We start from the raw sequence: 17,729 nt of genomic DNA, 5'->3' as shown, positions 1-17,729 counted from the left end.
ACCAACCCGGGCTCGAACCAGGGACCCTTGCACACATCAACAACTGACACCCCACGAAGCAACGTTACCCATCGCGCCACAAAAGCCGCGGCCCTTGCAACGCAAGGGGAAACCCTACTTCAAGTCTCAGCGCGAGTGACGTCACTGATTGAAATGCTATTAGCACGCACCACCGCTAACTAACTAGCCATTTCACATCGGTTACACTCACCCCCCTTTTGACCTCCTCCTTTTCCGCAGCAACCAATGATCCGGGTCACGGCACCAATGTAACAGTGTAGGTTCCATCCCTCTCTTCGCCCCAACCCGGGCTCGAACCAGGGACCCTTGCACACATCAACAACTGACACCCCACGAAGCATCGTTACCCATCACGCCACAAAAGCCGCGGCCCTTGCAACGCAAGGGGAACCCCTACTTCAAGTCTCAGAGCGAGTGACGTCACTGATTGAAATGCCATTAGCACCACCGCTAACTAACTAGCCATTTCACATTGGTTACACTGGTCAAGGGCAGTCAGGTCTGGAGTGAACCAAGGGCTATATCTGTTCCTGGTTCTAAATGTTTTGAATGGGGCATGCTTATTTAAGATGGTGAGGAAAGCACTTTTAAAGAATAACCAGACATCCTCTACTGATGGAATGAGGTCAATATCCTTCCAGGATACCCGGGTCAGGTCGATTAGAAAGGCCTGCTCGCTGAAGTGTTTTAAGGAGCGTTTGACAGTGATGAGGGGTGGTCGTTTGACCGCAGACCCATTACGGACGCAAGCAATGAGGCAGTGATCGCTGAGATCCTGGCTGAAAACAGCAGAGGTGTATTTAGAGGGCAGGTTGGTCAGGATGATATCTATGAGGGTGCCCGTGTTTACGGATTTGGGGTTGTAACCGGTAGGTTCCTTGATAATTTGTGTGAGATTGAGGGCATCTAGTTTAGATTGTAGGACGGCCGGGGTGTGAAACATTTCCCAATTTAGGTCACCTAACAGTACGAGTTCTGAAGATAGATGGGGGGGCAATCAATTCACATATGGTGTCCAGGGCACAGCTGGGGGCTGAGGGTGATCTATAACAAGCGGCAACGGTGAGAAACTTGTTTCTGGAAAGGTGGATTTTTAAAAGTAGAAGCTCGAATTGTTTGGGCAAAGACCTGGATAGTAAGACAGAGCTCTGCAGGCTATCTCTGCAGTAGATTGCAATTCCACCCCCTTTGGCAGTTCTATCTTGTCGGAAAATGTTATAGTTAGGGATGGAAATGTCAGGATTTTTGGTGGCCTTCCTAATCCAGGATTACGACACGGCTAGGACATCCAGGTTGGCAGAGTGTGCTAAAGTAGTGAATAAAACAAACTTAGGGAGGAGGCTTCTAATATTAACATGCATGAAGCCAAGGCTTTTACGGTTACAGAAGTCAACAAATGAGAGCGCCTCGGACTGGGAGTGGAGCTAGGTGCTGCAGGGTCTGGATTAACCTCTACATCACCAGAGGAACCAAGGAGGGGTAGGCTAAGGGTACGGCTAAAGGCTATAAGAACTGGTCGTCTAGTGCGTTCGGAACAGAGAGTAAAAGGAGCAGGTTTCTGGGCGGGGAAGAATAGATTCACGGCATAATGTACAAACAAGGGTATGGTAGGATGTGAATATAGTGGAGGGAAACCTAGGCATTGAATGATGATGAGAGAGGTTTTGTCTCTAGGGACACCATATAAACCAGGTGAGGTCACCGCATGTGTGGGAGGTGGAACAAAAGGCCTAACTGAGGCATATTGAGCAGGACTGGAGGCTCTACAGTGAAATAAGACAATCACTAACCAAAACAGCAATGGACAAGGCATATTGACAATAGGGAGAGGCATGCGTAGCCGAGTGATCATAGGGTCCAGTGAGTAGCTAGGCGAGCTAGAGACACGGCGATTCAGACCGCTAGCAGGCCGGGGCTAGCAGGCTAGCAGAAGGGCCTTAGGGGACGTCGCGACGGAAGAGTCTGTTGAAGCCCCCTCGGACGGTTCGTCGGCAGACCAGTCGTGATGTATCGGCAGGGCTCCGTGTAGGCAGTAAAAGGATCCAGGCCATTTGGCAAAATAGGTATTGCAGCCCAAGAAATTGGCTGATGGACCTCTTCAGCTAGCCGGGAGGTGGGCCTAGCTCAGGGCTAGCTCCAGGCTAACTGGTGCTTGCTTCGGGACAGAGACGTTAGCCAGGAGTAGCCACTCGGATAGCAGCTAGCTAGCTGTGATGATCCAGTGTAAAGGTTCAGAGCTTGCGGTAGAGACGTGGTAGAGAAGGAAAAAAAGGGCATTATCTGTAGATTTGTCTTATCATATGCATGATTATTTTGCCTTTTTAATTGAAAATGTTATTTTAGCTAAATTCCATATTCATACGTGTACATTTGAGTCGAAAACCTATGTTTTTTATTTTTTTTGAATGAAATTGAACAATATATAAACACGTTCTTCTTATAAAAATGTAATCTTTACTTTTTACAAGGTCTTATATATAATGTATTGTCTGTATTCCCCTGACTGTTCGTATACTCTGTTCTATACAGGTCGCGTTCGTAAATTCACCCTGGCTATCTACTCTGATTTCAGAGTGCCTGAGCGCAGAATAACTGACGAATTTACGAAAACTCAACACCCAGTTGAATATGGCCGGTGTCAGTAAACATTGGCAAAAAAAGCTTAATTAAATTGTTGCCAGCAGCACAGTTAGTCACCAACACTCTGGATAACATGAAAACAGCCTAGCCAGCTCTGCTAGGGCAAGTAAAATAACCAGAGTGGGGTGTTCTCTCATTTATGTCTGAAAGTACTGTAACTAGCAAGGTAGCTAACTTTAGCCAGTTAGCTTGGGTGCTTGACTGTCGTTGAGAGGTCAGAACGCTCGGATCAACCCTACTCCTCAGCCAGAGCGTCCAATGTGCGCTCTAAACTCTACGAATTTACGAACGGACAATCTGACAAAGCTCCGAATTTATGAACGCCCAGAGCGCTCTTTGGCACTCCAGAGTAAATTTACAAACGCACCCTCTGTTTTTTTGTGTGTGTATATTTTGAATTGCTCTTTAAAAACGCGTGGAGAGCATTGTCAAAATGATGAGAACTTTATTTAAACCAATCAGCTAAGAAATAAATGTATACGAATCACGTTGTATGACCAATCACCTCTTTTTAAAATGACGCGAGAAACACCCAATTTTCAATCATTCCTTGAATACAAACCGGTTTGTTGTCACTAAAAATGCAGACAGCGCTAAATAGTAGATAATACACAACTTCAGTTACTGTAGTTATCATTACAGTATGAAGTGAGGACGTTCTTGGATTCGGAGGAAAGCCTTCACCGTGTCCTCCTCCGGTAAGGAAACAGCTAGCTAACCACTTTCCTTGCTTCCTCATGACAGAGCATCTTGACCTGATTCGACTAAGCTAGTAGGACGTCCAGCAGCATTTTTGTTTGTCCCCTTTATAGCAAAATCATGTTGCATACCGAAAGATATGCAGACTTGGCCATGCTTAAAATCTGGCTAGCTTGTGAAATGAGGCCTAACGTTACATTATTGCATGATAGGGTCACAGAATCAGTGTCCCTTCCACTGGACAGTTGAGCTAACGTAGGCTAATGCGATTAGCATGAAGTTGTAAGTAACAAGAACATTTCCCAGGACATAGACATATCTGATATTGGCAGAAAGCTTAAATTCTTGTTAATCTAACTGCACTGTCCAATTTACAGTAGCTATTACAGTGAAATAATACAATGCTATTGTTTGAGGAGAGTGCACAATTTTGAACATGAAAAGTTATTAATAAGGAAATTAGGCACATTTGGGCAGTCTTGTTCCAAAATATGAACAGCAATGCAATGATTCATTGGATCAGTCTACAACTTTGCACATACACTGCTGCCATCTAGTGGACAACATCTAAATTACACCTGGGCTGGAATAATACATTATGGCCTTTCTCTTGCATTTCAAAGATGATGGTACAAAAAAACTACAAAATAATGTTATTTTTTTTCTTTGTATTATCTTTTACCAGATCTATTGTGTTATATTCTCCTACATTCCTTTCACATTTCCACAAACCTCAGTGTTTCCTTTCAAATGGTATAAAGAATATGCATATCCTTGCTTCAGGGCCTGAGCTACAGGCAGTTAGATTTGGGTATGTCATTTCAGGCGAACATTTGAAAAAAAGGGGTGGATCCCTTAACTAATTAGCTAGACTATATATGCTATCTTCAAAGCTAGCTACAGTAGCTAGCAAGCAAGCTATATGTGGCCACCAAATCAACAGTCAACTCCAAACTATTCCAGTTTTCTCTTATTAGGGCCTGAATTCCTTTCCTTTCCCTTTCAAATTCTGACTACCCTTCTTATGTAATGTGTTGGCTAACATCACGAGAGCTTATGAATCACAACAATAAACACTAAGCCATTACGTGTTTATTGCTTGGTCCTGTACACAGGCTTATCTAGTATCTATAAGAGGTCTCTTGTTTTTGCTTTTGTAGGGGATTACAGAGACTGATGTGTAAAATATTATGTTTAATCTCACCATTGCTTCTTTCATTTTCTCTTACCAACTATAGTGTCCAGTCCTGAGCAATGGAGGCTCTAATTCCCATCATCAACCGGCTCCAGGAAGTCTTCATGACAGTGGGGGCAGAGATCATACAGCTGCCTCAGATAGTGGTGGTTGGATCTCAGGTCATTACAGAATCAAAATGCAAGAATCAACTGTTACCTGTTACACTGGAGAATTGTGCTATTGTTGAAATAAACAGTTCAGTGTCCAGGGAGATGAAGAAAGCATAAATAATAGCAATGAATCATTAATGTAGCTAAGTGTCAAAGCCTTTCTAAAAATCAATCTCCTCTCTTCCCATTACAGAGCAGCGCCAAGAGTCCTATGTTCGAGAGTCTGGTTGGAAGGGATTTCTTTGCCTCGGGGATCAGGGATAGTCACACGGCGACCCCTAGTGGACAGCTGGTTAATGTGCCCCCATTGGTGGAGAGGATTCTGCAAGAAAATGATATGGACTTGACACAGAAACAGAGATGTGACTGTCACTTTAAAAGCAATCTGGTGTTACTTCTAGCAGACATACTGGACACACTTACACAAACCAAACCCAGTCCAGTTGACAGGTATTGAATTAATTTCAATATTATCTCGCATGCATTGAGTTTCACTCAGTGGATAAAGCCCAAGTGGTCTTTCAGAGATTTTGTCTTTTTTTTCTAACATTATATTTACTTTCCCTTCACTGCTTTTCTCAGGAAATGGGGTAAAACAAAACGCAAACACCTACCCAGGTCTTTAATTCCATAGTTTATCTGCATGGACCTGTTGTGTTGTCATTCGTCTTAATATCGTCTTGTGATCCTCATCACTTTTCATTTACTCTGTCTAATCATCACATCAACTTACAAACTCTGTCTCTGTCATATTGCCTTCTATACTGATAAACCCCATCCAAGTCTGTTTTATATGTAATATGAATATTTCCTTTGATTGCACATTATTTTACACTCATTCCTTTATATTTTGTCAAGGGATCAAGGCTGAGGAATGGGGCACATTCCTTCACAGCAAGACCCAGTTATGTGACACCATAATTCATTATGCACATCTATTTAGCTGTTTTGCAATGCACATTGTGAGGGTTTCCATATTTGTAGAACAGCATTGCATTGTCTGAGAGTCTTGGTACTTGTATGTCCAGTGTTGTAGTACTTTAGACAGGTCTCGAGACCACATATTGAGCATCTCGGTCTTGTCGAATATAGTTGTACTCCATCTTGACTCGTTCTCGGACAGTGAGGACTCGTAATTTCTTCCCGAGACCAGTGGAGTAAAAAAACAAATTATCAGCTTCCAGTCAGTCAGCACATAAAACCGCTTCGCCAGGCTAAATATATACACTCCTTTCTTGAAACATGATTATCTTAACAGCCTTTATTATAGACATGTTTGCGCAGTGTGGCAGGTTTGGGATTCTTAAAGGACAGCAACTGTAAGACCAGTGCATTTATGTAGGAGAGTGTACTTTTTGTGAAACACAAAGGGCCAGTTATGCCATGTAAGGTATATGCAGATATAAACTGTATACCTACTTGGTTTTCAGTGGGCATTGTTTATACTCCTTAATCTCTACTGATGTGTATCAAAGTTGATTTGTGTAGTGGCGGTATATGATTTAACAGTATCAATTATATAGTACAATAGAGAACATGCACAGTAGCCTACACAGTCGCAAAGCACGTGAAATATATTCACATGTACGCCACACACAGCCTAGTTTCAGAGGAATATAATCTGCAGGCAGCAAGAGTGTGCAGCTCTCAACTGGTTTTGGCATGGAGTAGCTCACAGAAGAATGACATCGGTAGCCGGTAGGGTAATAAAGACGTTTCAATTTAGAATATCTACTAGTAAATTCTGACTAGGGAAACAAAGGGTATGCAAACCAGGTATTGAAAAAGTTTTGTATTTTTTTTATAAAAAAGAAATTAAAAATGTAAAACTTTTTACCCCTTTTTCTCCCCAATTTGTAGAGAGCCATGCGTCCTCTGAAACACGACCCAGCCAAGCCGCACTGCTCGCTTAACCTGGAAGCCAGCCACACCATTGTGTCGGAGGAAATACCGTACAACTGGCGACTGTGTCAGTGTGCGTGCGCCTGGCCCGCCACAGGAGTCCGCTAGAGCGTGATGGGACAAGGACATCCCGGCCAGCCAAACCCTCCCGTAACCCATACGATGCTGGGCCAATTGTGCACCGTCTCCGGGTTGCAGCCGGCTGCAACATAGCCCGAGATCGAACCCGACTCTCTAGTGACACCTCAAGCACTGCGATGCATTGCCTTAGACTGCTGCGCCACTCGGAAGGCCTTGTTCGAAGTGTTGGTTGGTAGGCTATTTGTAATGCGCAATTGTCATCATGCCTGTTTGCATCAGGGGCGTAGACATGGATAGGCGTGGGTGGACAGAGGCCCACTCACTGGGGAGCCAGGCCCTGGCAGGCCCACCCCATCATATTGATGTGGTTTAAGCATTGTTGTGTACTTAGATCATCAAAGTTTGGTATTTTTTTCCATCAAAAAAATGTTTGAGTGTGAAAATCTGTAGGAGAACTCATAAAAAAAACATAGGAAAACAGGAGTTTCACACAGGGTGCTTTTCCTTCGCTTGGCGGGAACTTTTTGCCTAAATTAAAGTATACCCACTTCTCCAGGCACCACTGCATAGGGCTGATGGAAAAGCAGCAGTCACACACAGCATGATCTTAAAGGATAAGTAGTCCATGAACTCAGACATAGTAATGAACTACTTTGAAAAAATTCAACACACAATCAGAATATCAGTCAAAAAATATAAAATTCCCAGTTTACACTACAAAACCAACTTTATAAGAGGTTTTAAAAATAGGTTATATTTGAATCAACGTTCCATGACGTACACTAATGCATTGTTGGCAAAATACTAGTCGACAACAAAAGCTAGCTAGGTAGACTGTGGGATAACTACTGCTCGCTGTTGCGCAGTGACATGTTGGCCTTCAAAAAGGCAGACGTTTCCATACGTTTTTGTGAAAACGGTCCTCTCATTAAGTCAGTATGTGATTGGTTGATTCAACTGTCACTCAACATTTGGCCCTAATGCAGTTCAATGGAAGATGCCTTTATCTAGCTTCTGATGGCCTAGCCAATGGCTAACTCAAATCTGGCGAGCTATCTCCCCAGAGACCAGCAAAGAAAAATCTTGATTGGATATTTTTCTTCTCTTCAGTGTTAATCGCTTCAGTTTTTGTTGGAAAGGGTTCAATCAAAAAATAATTGAAAATGAATGATTATTATTATTATTATGATCATTCTTTAATTAATCCTTGGCCCCTCTGAAGGCGTTGAAGACCCGTTGTTCCCCACTGTGTTTTGGGTCAGTAATAATTTCCCCCAGCATGCATTTTTTGCACTTTTCTGAATGTCTAAAGAATCCATATGTTGTTCTGAAATATGAATATAGAAATACTGGACATTTTGAACTCTTATTAGGGTGGTGATTTGACAATTACAATCATGGTCTTGAAATGGACTCGCATTTTTCTGGTCTTGGTCTTGACTCGGTCTCAGACCCTTGTCCCCCTCCGGTCTTGGTCTTGAATTGGTCTCGCTTTAGGTGGTCTCAAACACACTATCTCCTAATGTCATGCTGCTAGGGGTGTTGGTGAAGTCGATATTTCAGTATCCCATCTCTCTGTTTGCATTATAGATTTTCTCAGATTTCATGGAGATTCGCAAGGAGATTGAAGAAGAGACTGAACGTAGCTTGGGAGGCAACAAGGTTTGGATAAATAGTTGTGGGTAAATATGGCTTATCTCTAGTTTATGAGCTACTGATTTCATTTATCTGCTTCTCTCGCCATCTGTATTTCCTCTCGTGACCCCTAGAGAGTCAGCCCTGAGCCCATCTATTTGAAGATTTTCTCTCCTCATGTCCTCAATCTCACATGGGTTGATTTGCCAGGAATAACCAAGGTATTCTCAACCAGTGTATTAATCCCACTTACTTGAATATGCAGAACTATGATGTTCCTCATGGTAAAATAAATACCATTACTCATTGAAAACAAATACATGTGTATATTTATTTACAGTATTGTAGAGTTATTTATTTATTGTTGATGTTCAAGGTTCCAGTTGGAGACTAGCCAGAGGACAGAAGCTCAAGTCCAAGACATGATCCTATCCTTCCTCTCCAACCCCAACTCCCTTATCCTCTGTCTCCTGCCAACTCTGACTTGGCCACCTCTGATGCCATTAAATTGGCTTGCGAGGTTGACCCAGATGCTGAGGCATACTGTACACTTATGCTCTTTAATTTTTCATTGCATGTCTTTTCAGTGTGTGTATTGTTTGTTCATTGATATAAATATCAGTAAACCTGGTCAATGTTACTTTTTAGGTTTGACCTCAGTGAACTTTAAGATCAGTGACTCCTAAATGCACAACACATTTTAGAGGACATAATGAACTGCCATTCAAATGCTGTTAGTATGTATGTATATGAGAGCCATGGACAAAAGGGGCTTGTCTTTACCCAGCTTTTGTGTCCATGTGTGTCTTGCAGGCCGTAGAACACTGCTGGTGGTCAGTAAGCTGGACCTGATGGACGCAGGGACAGATGCTCTGGAGGTCTTACTGGGTCGGGTCATTCCAGTGCAGCTTGGAATTGTGGGAGTGGTCAACAGGTTTGTCTATATCATATGCCTATAACTTATCTAACAGACTTATCTCATTTTTACTTGATGATGTCACCACGATGCTTAAAAAGATGCAGCTCCATAGCAGTGGAAGATGGCATACAAAAATGTGATCAATGTACCACATCTATCAGACTGAGTATGATGGATCTGAGTCATTTGTGTTGTTAAATTAACTCTGGTACCCTCAGAGACCTTAAAGCTATAAACAACAAATGTTCCAATGTCTCTGCTATTCACCAGCTCAATTTAGTTGCATCTGCCAAACAATCATTCAGCAATTAAAGATTTCTGTCTCCCCACTTTGAGATCGATATTAGGTTCTCACACACCCTGCTGAAATATGTGTGCCATGTCTTGCTCATTGGTTTCAGCACAGGGCTGATGTATGAGTTATGTGAGTGGTTTTTCACCGAGGTTGCAAGATTGCCAAAAAACGACATATCCACTCCTCAGAGGCTGAAATGTTAAGTCATTTTCAGAAGCAATTTCACTGAGCTGAGTCAATCATAGCAACTCACAGGGAAGGCTGTCTGAAGTCAGTAGCCTAGCACACTCCCCCAGAGTGCTGAAGATTCGTTTTTTAAAGAAATGTTACAGATACAGTAACGGCCATTTCAAAAGTGCTTCATCCTGTAATTGAGGTGTATTATTTCCTGCTATGCTAGAGCTAACTGGTGACTATTTGATCATGCAGAGCCACTGTGAAGTCTTCTCTAACTCCAGCTGTCACTCTCCACGTTTCTCCCTTCTAGGAGCCAGCATGACATCAACACCCAGAAGAGCATAGAGGACATGGCGCGGGACGAGCAGGCCTTCCTCCAGTGCCACTACCCGTCTCTGGCCTCCCGCTGCGGGTCTCACTACCTGGCCCACACTCTGAGCCGCTTCCTCATGCTCCACATCCGGGACTGCCTGCCGGAGTTGAAGACCCATGTGACGGTGCTAGGTGCCCAGTACCAGGCCTGGCTCAGCAGCTACGGCCAGCCAGTAGAGGACCATAGCACCACCCTGCTGCAGATCGTCACCAAATTTGCCAGCGACTACTGCGACACCATCGAGGGCACCACCACGCACATCCAGACATCTGAGCTGTGAGTAGTTCAACTGCTTTAGGCTACTTTATCCAGGCAGCAGTCATCTTTCAGTATTTTATATTGTATTGGAGCGACTCGCAATCATTGACCACCAAATATCTAGCAACCACCTAGATGCTGCACAGCTGCCATTTTGTGACAGGAAACTCACCACACAATGGTTATTCTGCTGAATGCATTTCACTTAGGCAGGTGTTTTATTTATTTTAGTGTAGATAATATTTTTAGGGGGTAGATCAGCATTAATACTGCAGATTGTAGCTTCCATCAATGTAATTGTCTGCATCATTTCCAATTCTCCATATATTTTTGGGGTAAATATAGACAGTACCGGTCAAATGTTTGGACACTCATACTCATTCCAGGGTTTTTCTTTATTTTTTACTATTTTCTACTGTTGGATTTGATACTTTGAACATTGAGATATTAAAGACATGTTAGATCAGATGCATAGTATATAAAGGAGTGAGATCTGTAGAAAGACAGAGTGGGTGTGGAATGTGCTGGGTGGACGGGAGGAGATCAAAGGATTGCTATAGGGGAGGCAGATGGACATCTGTGGATTAGGCGAAGGAGGGGTTGTGGTCAGGAGGTGAGGTCAGATCCCCTGAAGGGACTAATACGTGTAAGGATTGGAGAGAAGGAGAAGTGTCTTAAGTGGGATATACAGTTGAAGTCGGGAGTTTACATACACTTAGGTTGGAGTCATTAAAACTCGTTTTTCAACCACTCCAAATGCCTTGTTACCAAACTATAGTTCTGGCAAGTTGGTTAGGACATCTACTTTGTGCATGACACAAGTAATTCTTTCGACAATTGTTTACACACAGATTATTTCGCTTATAATTCACTGTATCACAATTCCAGTAGGTCAGAAGTTTGCATACACTAAGTTGACTTTGCCTTTAAACGGCTTGGAAAAATTGAAAATTGAAAATTCCAGAAAATGATGTCATGGCTTTAGAAGCTTCTGATAGGCTAATTGACATAATTTGAGTCAATTGGAGGTGTATCTGTGGATGTATTTCAAGGCCTACCTTCAAACTCAGTGCCTCTTTGCTTGACATCATGGGAAAATCAAAAGAAATCAGCCAAGACCTCAGAAAAAATATTGTAGACCTCCACAAGTCTGGTTCATCCTTGGGAGCAATTTCCAAATGCCTGAAGGTACCACATTCATCTGTACAAACAATAGTATGCAAGTATAAACACCATGGGACCACGCAGCCATCATACCGCTCAGGAAGGAGACGCGTTCTGTCTACTAGAGATTAACGTACTTTAGTGTGAAAAGTGCAAATCAATCCCAGAACAACAGCAAAGGACCTTGTGAAGATGCTGGAGGAAACAGTTACAAAAGTATCTATATCCACAGTAAAACGAGTCCTATATCGACATAATCTGAAAGGCCGCTTAGCAAGAAAGAAGCCACTGCTCCAAAACCGCCATAAAAAAGCCAGACTACGGTTTCCAACTGCACATGGGGACAAAGATCGTACTTTCTGGAGAAATGTCCTCTGGTTTGATGAAACAAAATAGAACTGTTTGGCCATAATGACTATAGTTATGTTTGGAGGAAAAAGGAGGAGGCTTGCAAGCCGAATAACACCATCCCAACCGTGACGCACAGGGGTGGCAGCATCATGTTGTGGGGGTGCTTTGCTGCAGGAGGGACTGGTACACTTCACAAAATAGATGGCATCATGAGGTGAGATAATTATGTGGATATATTGAAGCAACATCTCAAGACATCAGTCAGGAAGTTAAAGCTTGGCCGCAAATGGGTCTTCCAAATGGACAATGACCCCAAGCGTACTTCCAAAGTTTTGGCAAAATGGCCTAAGGACAACAAAGTCAAGGTATTGGAGTGGCCATCACAAAGCCCTGACCTCAATCCTATAGAAATTTTGTTGGCAGAACTGAAAAAGTGTGTGCGAGCAAGTAGGCCTACACACCTGACTCAGTTACACCAGCGCTGTCAGGAGGAATGGGCCAAAATTCACCCAACTTATTGTGGGAAGCTTGTGGAAGGCTACTTGAAACGTTTGACCCAAGTTCAACAATTTAAAGGCAACGCTACCACATACTAATTGAGTGCATGTAAACTTCTGACCCACTGGGAATGTGATGAAAGAAATAAAAGTTGAAATAAATCATTCTCTCTACTATTATTCTGACATTTCACATTCTTAAAATAAAGTGGTTATCCTAACTGACCTAAGACAGGGAATTTTTACTCTAATTAAATGTCAGGAATTGTGAAAAACTGAGTTTAAATGTATTTGGCTAAGGTGTATGTAAACTTCCGTCTTCAACTGTATATACCTGTGATGGTGAGAAATGTTTGGTTGTCTGAATTACAGCTGTAAAGACCCTTAGGTAAGAATTAAACTTGGTTAAGCTTCTGTAGTGTGAGTTATTTACTCTGAAAAATAAGAACCTAACACTACATTGTAGAATAATAGTGAAGACATCAAAACGATGAAATAACACATATGGAATCATATAGTAACCAAAAAAGTGTTAAACAAATCTAAATATATTTTATATTTGAAATTCTTCAAAGTAGCCACCCTTTGCCTTGATGAAAGCTTTGTACATGATTCCATGTGTTATTTCATAGTTTGATGTCTTCTATTATTCTACAATATAAAAATAAAGAAAAACCCTGGAATGAGTAGATGTGTCCAAACCTTTTGACTGGTACTGTGTGTGTGTATAATATATTTTCCTTTATTATTTTCCCCTGACCCTACCACCCCTTCCCTAATTGGAGTAAACTAATGGACAGCAATACTTAAGATTCTATATTTTATGGACACAATGTATTTTACAGTAGATATCGTTTGTTTTGTTTTTAATCCCATCCTTCAACTACTCTCCACCCCTCCCATCTATCTCTGAAGACCATCCAGTTCTATTTGCCATATTTTGTTCAACTGTGCTGTGCTGTTTCAGAAAAGTTCTGAACCTTTCTATTCTCATAGTTTCTACAGATTGTAAATTAAACAAACATTTTTACTAAAAGTATTATTATATTATTGATCGATTGACTGATTTTTCAAATCACCCATTAGTGCTATCTGCAGAGTTAGCTCCAGGTAAATGTTGCAGGCGTTTATTGTATTTCTTGGCCTCATTGTAACTTTGGAGGTGTTCATGCATTGGCATTTCATATTTTGCAGCTTCATTGAAATAGCACTTGTACCACTCACTGATTTATTGATTTCCTCAAGCATGTGAAGCAAGTATTGACTCAGTCTTACTGACTGCATCTGAAGTTGACATCCCTCACACACTGATACGGCTTCCTTTGTCTTCTCTTGTCAGCTGCGGAGGGGCTCGTATCTGCTACATATTCCATGAGACCTTTGGCCTCACTCTTCAGTCTATCGATCCCCTGGGGGGCTTAACGGAGCTTGACATCCTCACTGCAATCCACAATGCTACAATAAAAACCACCAGCTCCAATCTCATATCAGCTCCAATTGAATTGTCTGTGTGTAGGTTAAACAGATCTTTTGAATAGTTTTTCATTAAAGCTAATGGATGTAGAGAAGCACATGAGTTATGTTAACAGAGGGCTGTGTGTGTGCGGTGCTTCAGGGTCCGCAACCGGCCCTCTTTGTGCCTGAGATTTCCTTTGAGCTGCTAGTGAAGAGGCAGATCAAGCGTCTGGAGGAACCCAGCCTGCGCTGTGTGGAGCTGGTCCACGAGGAGCTACAGAGGATCATCCAGCACTGCTATTCCTACAGCACACCGGTACGCTATACACTGCACAACACATACTACAAAGCATTCACTTAAAGCTATGACAACCCTGAAGCAAATTGTAATATAATTGTATTCTGGCATGCTGTGTGTTTGTCAGGAGCTCCTTCGGTTTCCCAAGCTGCACGACTCCATTGTGGAGGTGGTGACTAGTTTACTCAGGAAGTGCTTTCCCATTACTAATGGCATGGTAAGAGTTCATTTTTGTGATTTACTTTAAAAAAAATATTACAGATCTTACTGAATGTAATTATTCTACAATTTAATGCTATTCCTTACTGGCCATCTGCCTGTGTTTGTGGATGATTCCGAGCAGGTCCACAACTTTGTTCAAATTGAGCTTGCTTACATCAACACAAAGCACCCAGAATTCACTGATGCTGCTCAGGTCTCAGCATCTGTCAACAGTCAACAGGTAATTCTGTCTCAACTCAAAGCAGATGTTCTGCTTTCATGCATGTAGATGAGCCTAATGTTGACCAGAGGGCTCGAGTGTGATGCTGTCTTTTCATGCCAGTATGGACTTCACTTTTAAGGAATTTCACTAAGCCAGTTGTGAAATTTACTTGAATGACTTTTAACATGTTACTAGAACAGACAAACTGAATTGAACCCCTCATTTCACCTATTTTAGGGCCGGCAGGATGGAGAGAAACACTGGAAGAGTGAGAAAATGGCGGAGGAGAATGCACCAGTGGCAGGTTTCAGCAGCCTTGTGAAGGGCCAGGCCATCAACCTCCTGGACACAGTGAGTAGTGGAATCAGTAGTCAGAACTGACCTAGCGCAAGCCTGTAGAGCAGCACTGTATCAAATTAGATTTGTGACAGATTGTAACATCTGACCCCTTCTCTGAGCTGGTGGGCCAGCTGTACAAACAGAACCTGCTGCAGGAGCTGCTCATCGAGTCCCAGGATACAGCACAACAGAGGACAGAGGTGGCCCAGATGCTGGAGTTACTGTATGGGTGCTACTGGTATCCCTACTTACTGGGTGTAGACTTTCATGCACTTTATATTGTACTTTCTGTTTCTCCCTTTAACACCAGTTTTCTTTCTTTCTTTCTTTCTTTCTTTCTTTCTTTCTTTCTTTCTTTCTTTCTTTCCTCCTTCCTCGGGCTCTCCAAAAAGACAGCAACATCATCTTGGATATTCGGGAGACACACCTGTGGTAGCCCAATGCAACTGACAGTTCCCCACTGATCGCGTGTCTTTGAGAGTGTAGGTGAGAATGTGGGTACTGTACTGTATGGCAATATCACTGAGCTCACACTGACCATAGCACATCCAGCTGTCCTTTTTGTCTGTCCACTGGCCTCTTGGCTGGAGGATTTTGACCATTGTGTCTCAGGCAGAGCTGGTCCATTGTATTGAGTTGGCCATAATGTGAGACACCCATGATCAAAAACAAAGTGCAACAATCGTCTGTCTAAATGTCTGTTGGGTCTTTTGGTTGTGGTTGGAAATGTGTTTTTATAATGTGCAGTATTAAGTTGTTTTCTAGGGTCTTTATTGCGTTATGGCACAGGTTGTGCATGTACTGCTACGTTTGTTTCCATTGAGGTATCTATTTATGGAAGAGTGATCTCAAACCACGATCCAAGTTTCTGAAAGTATGTGTGCCGAGTAAATATAATCAGCCGTTTATTGGTTTCTCCTTTTAATTTTTTTGTGACATTCTGTAAAGATGAACAGCGGGAGAGAACCAAACATTATGCACTATGATCCTGGTGTTCAGGGATGCTACAGGGGTTTGGTTTGACCTGGTCTATAGGGTGGAGGGGTACAGTAGTTAGCTAGAGCAGGCTTGTGTTCTTGACGCGTGTCATGTTTACATATCATTCCAGTTGTACATTTGCACTGTGTTTGTGCATATATTAGTCCCATAGCGAAGTCGTACGTTCACAACAGAATACAGCATTCCTTTTCTCAATATGAAGTTTCTAGTCAGGCTTTTCTTTCACTTGTTGTTGGACGACTGAGACTAGATCATTTATGAATAGCAGACACAAAGACTTGAGTGTGTGTGTGTGTGTGTGTGTGTGTGTGTGTGTGTGTGTGTGTAGCTTTTCAGGAAATGCAGGATAGTTATGGTTGAGTCCAGCACTGATTTGAGGAGTATAGTGATGAATTGTAGAAAGCCACTATGCAAAATGATTTTACTGTCCTTAGGCAGTCCTTTACTGTCCATATCTCAGAATGCATTCAAATATTGTACCCCATGTAAAAATGACCCCATGTATGCATTGTGCCTCATAGAGGCAGTGTCTTGTAGAGGCAGATTCAGAAGTCTAGGTCTAGTCCTACCCAGATGACAGGGATGTTGGAGGTGTGAGAGACTAACATGGTTCTTGATTGAACTCATGCATGCACCCGTAATTGTATTCAAATTTTTTCTATGTAGATCCCCAAGTGGAGTATGCCCATACAACTGCAGCCCGTTATTTGTGATTCGGGACTAATATCATTGCGTGACGTTAGTGCATCTTCCCCACCCTACATCCATTTAACATTAGCGATTCTAAAGTTTCTCTAATTATTGACATTGTAAATGCGCATCTGTTCCGTTAGCCAAACATGGAAAGGTTCCCAAAGGATGATGTTTATTCAGAAAGACTAGCCTTACAGAAAAGCACCATCTGAGCAGAAACACTAACTTCTGTGTGATCAGGGAGAACACAGTGTCTGTTCAGTCTTTCGGAAAGGACAGTATGGCTGTGTGTGTGCACGTACGCATGTCTGAATGTCTATCTGAATGAGAGGATGTGCTTGTGTGCGTTTCTATTATTTAACTGTATATGTTCGACTTTACAAACTGCCTGAAAGTGCTTGTCTACCAATATTTGTGATACATGTAAGTTGATGGAATGATGTCTGTTCAGATTCAAAAGACTCATTAAACCCTAACAACAACAGTCTGGTCTCTGTGAGATTGCTTTGCAGGGTGTCCTCAATAATTGATAAGATCTGAGCGATCATAAGATCTGCAGAGTCGTCCAATGCGTCCCCATTCAGTCCTCCAGATGGCAGCTATGACTCACAGCAGTCTGGTATCTGTCGTCATTTCCCTCTGTTCCTACTAAGCAGGTGAGCTGAAATCACTGTAGATATGTAGGATTATTCTGAGGTAAGATGGTATCCTATGCAGCATCTTGAAAAGGACAATGACAAAGTGGCCTGCATGTTGCAGAGACAGATTGACTTGCACTCACACTCCTGGCCCTGTCTGCAACCCCATTCTCCCTGCCTAGTAAGTGCAACAACACCCGTTGTAATTGAGAAAGCCAGCAGGAATTTACATTTCAGCCTTATCTAAAATATTTCCATTTAGCAATGATGGATTGGCTATCGTCTCTTGTGTGAATGTTTGTGTGTATATGCGTACGCACACGCTGAGCAAAGACTTACTGTATATTAGTTTTGAAAGTTTGAGCTGGATGATGAAGTGATTGATTAAAAAGAATACAGGAGTGTATGTAATAAGACTATAACATCATCAAACCACTCATTCGTGACAGAAATATGATGGAGATTGCAATACTGTAGGTTTATACCCAGTGTAGTGCATCGGTACACGGAACAATGGGTGTAAA

The 17,729-nt window shown here is 42.3% G+C and overlaps 1 protein-coding gene and 1 pseudogene across 3 annotated transcripts; both read left to right on the top strand.

The window, feature by feature from the left end:
* The first annotated feature begins 1,999 nt into the window (after positions 1-1,999).
* Positions 2,000-8,840, top strand: LOC115164537 (dynamin-1-like protein). Of its 3 annotated transcripts, none has more exons than XM_029717132.1 (5): positions 2,000-2,084; positions 4,599-4,716; positions 4,901-5,157; positions 8,281-8,352; positions 8,460-8,840. In XM_029717132.1, the coding sequence occupies exons 2-5, from the start codon at positions 4,615-4,617 to the stop codon at positions 8,485-8,487; spliced, it is 459 nt and encodes a 152-aa protein (XP_029572992.1). In that variant the 5' UTR covers positions 2,000-2,084; positions 4,599-4,614; the 3' UTR covers positions 8,488-8,840. The 3 variants fall into 3 exon arrangements, with proteins under 3 accessions (XP_029572992.1, XP_029572990.1, XP_029572991.1); XM_029717130.1 differs by lacking the exon at positions 2,000-2,084 and adding an exon at positions 3,028-3,359; XM_029717131.1 differs by lacking the exon at positions 2,000-2,084 and having other exon boundaries at positions 4,445-4,716.
* Positions 8,841-8,858: 18 nt separating this feature from the next.
* Positions 8,859-17,051, top strand: LOC115164538 (dynamin-1-like protein; annotated as a pseudogene).
* The last annotated feature ends 678 nt before the right edge of the window (positions 17,052-17,729 follow it).

Source organism: Salmo trutta, chromosome 27 (genome assembly GCF_901001165.1).
Source record: "Salmo trutta chromosome 27, fSalTru1.1, whole genome shotgun sequence".
Lineage (NCBI taxonomy): Eukaryota > Metazoa > Chordata > Actinopteri > Salmoniformes > Salmonidae > Salmo > Salmo trutta.
This window is presented reverse-complemented; position numbering and strand designations above follow the sequence as displayed.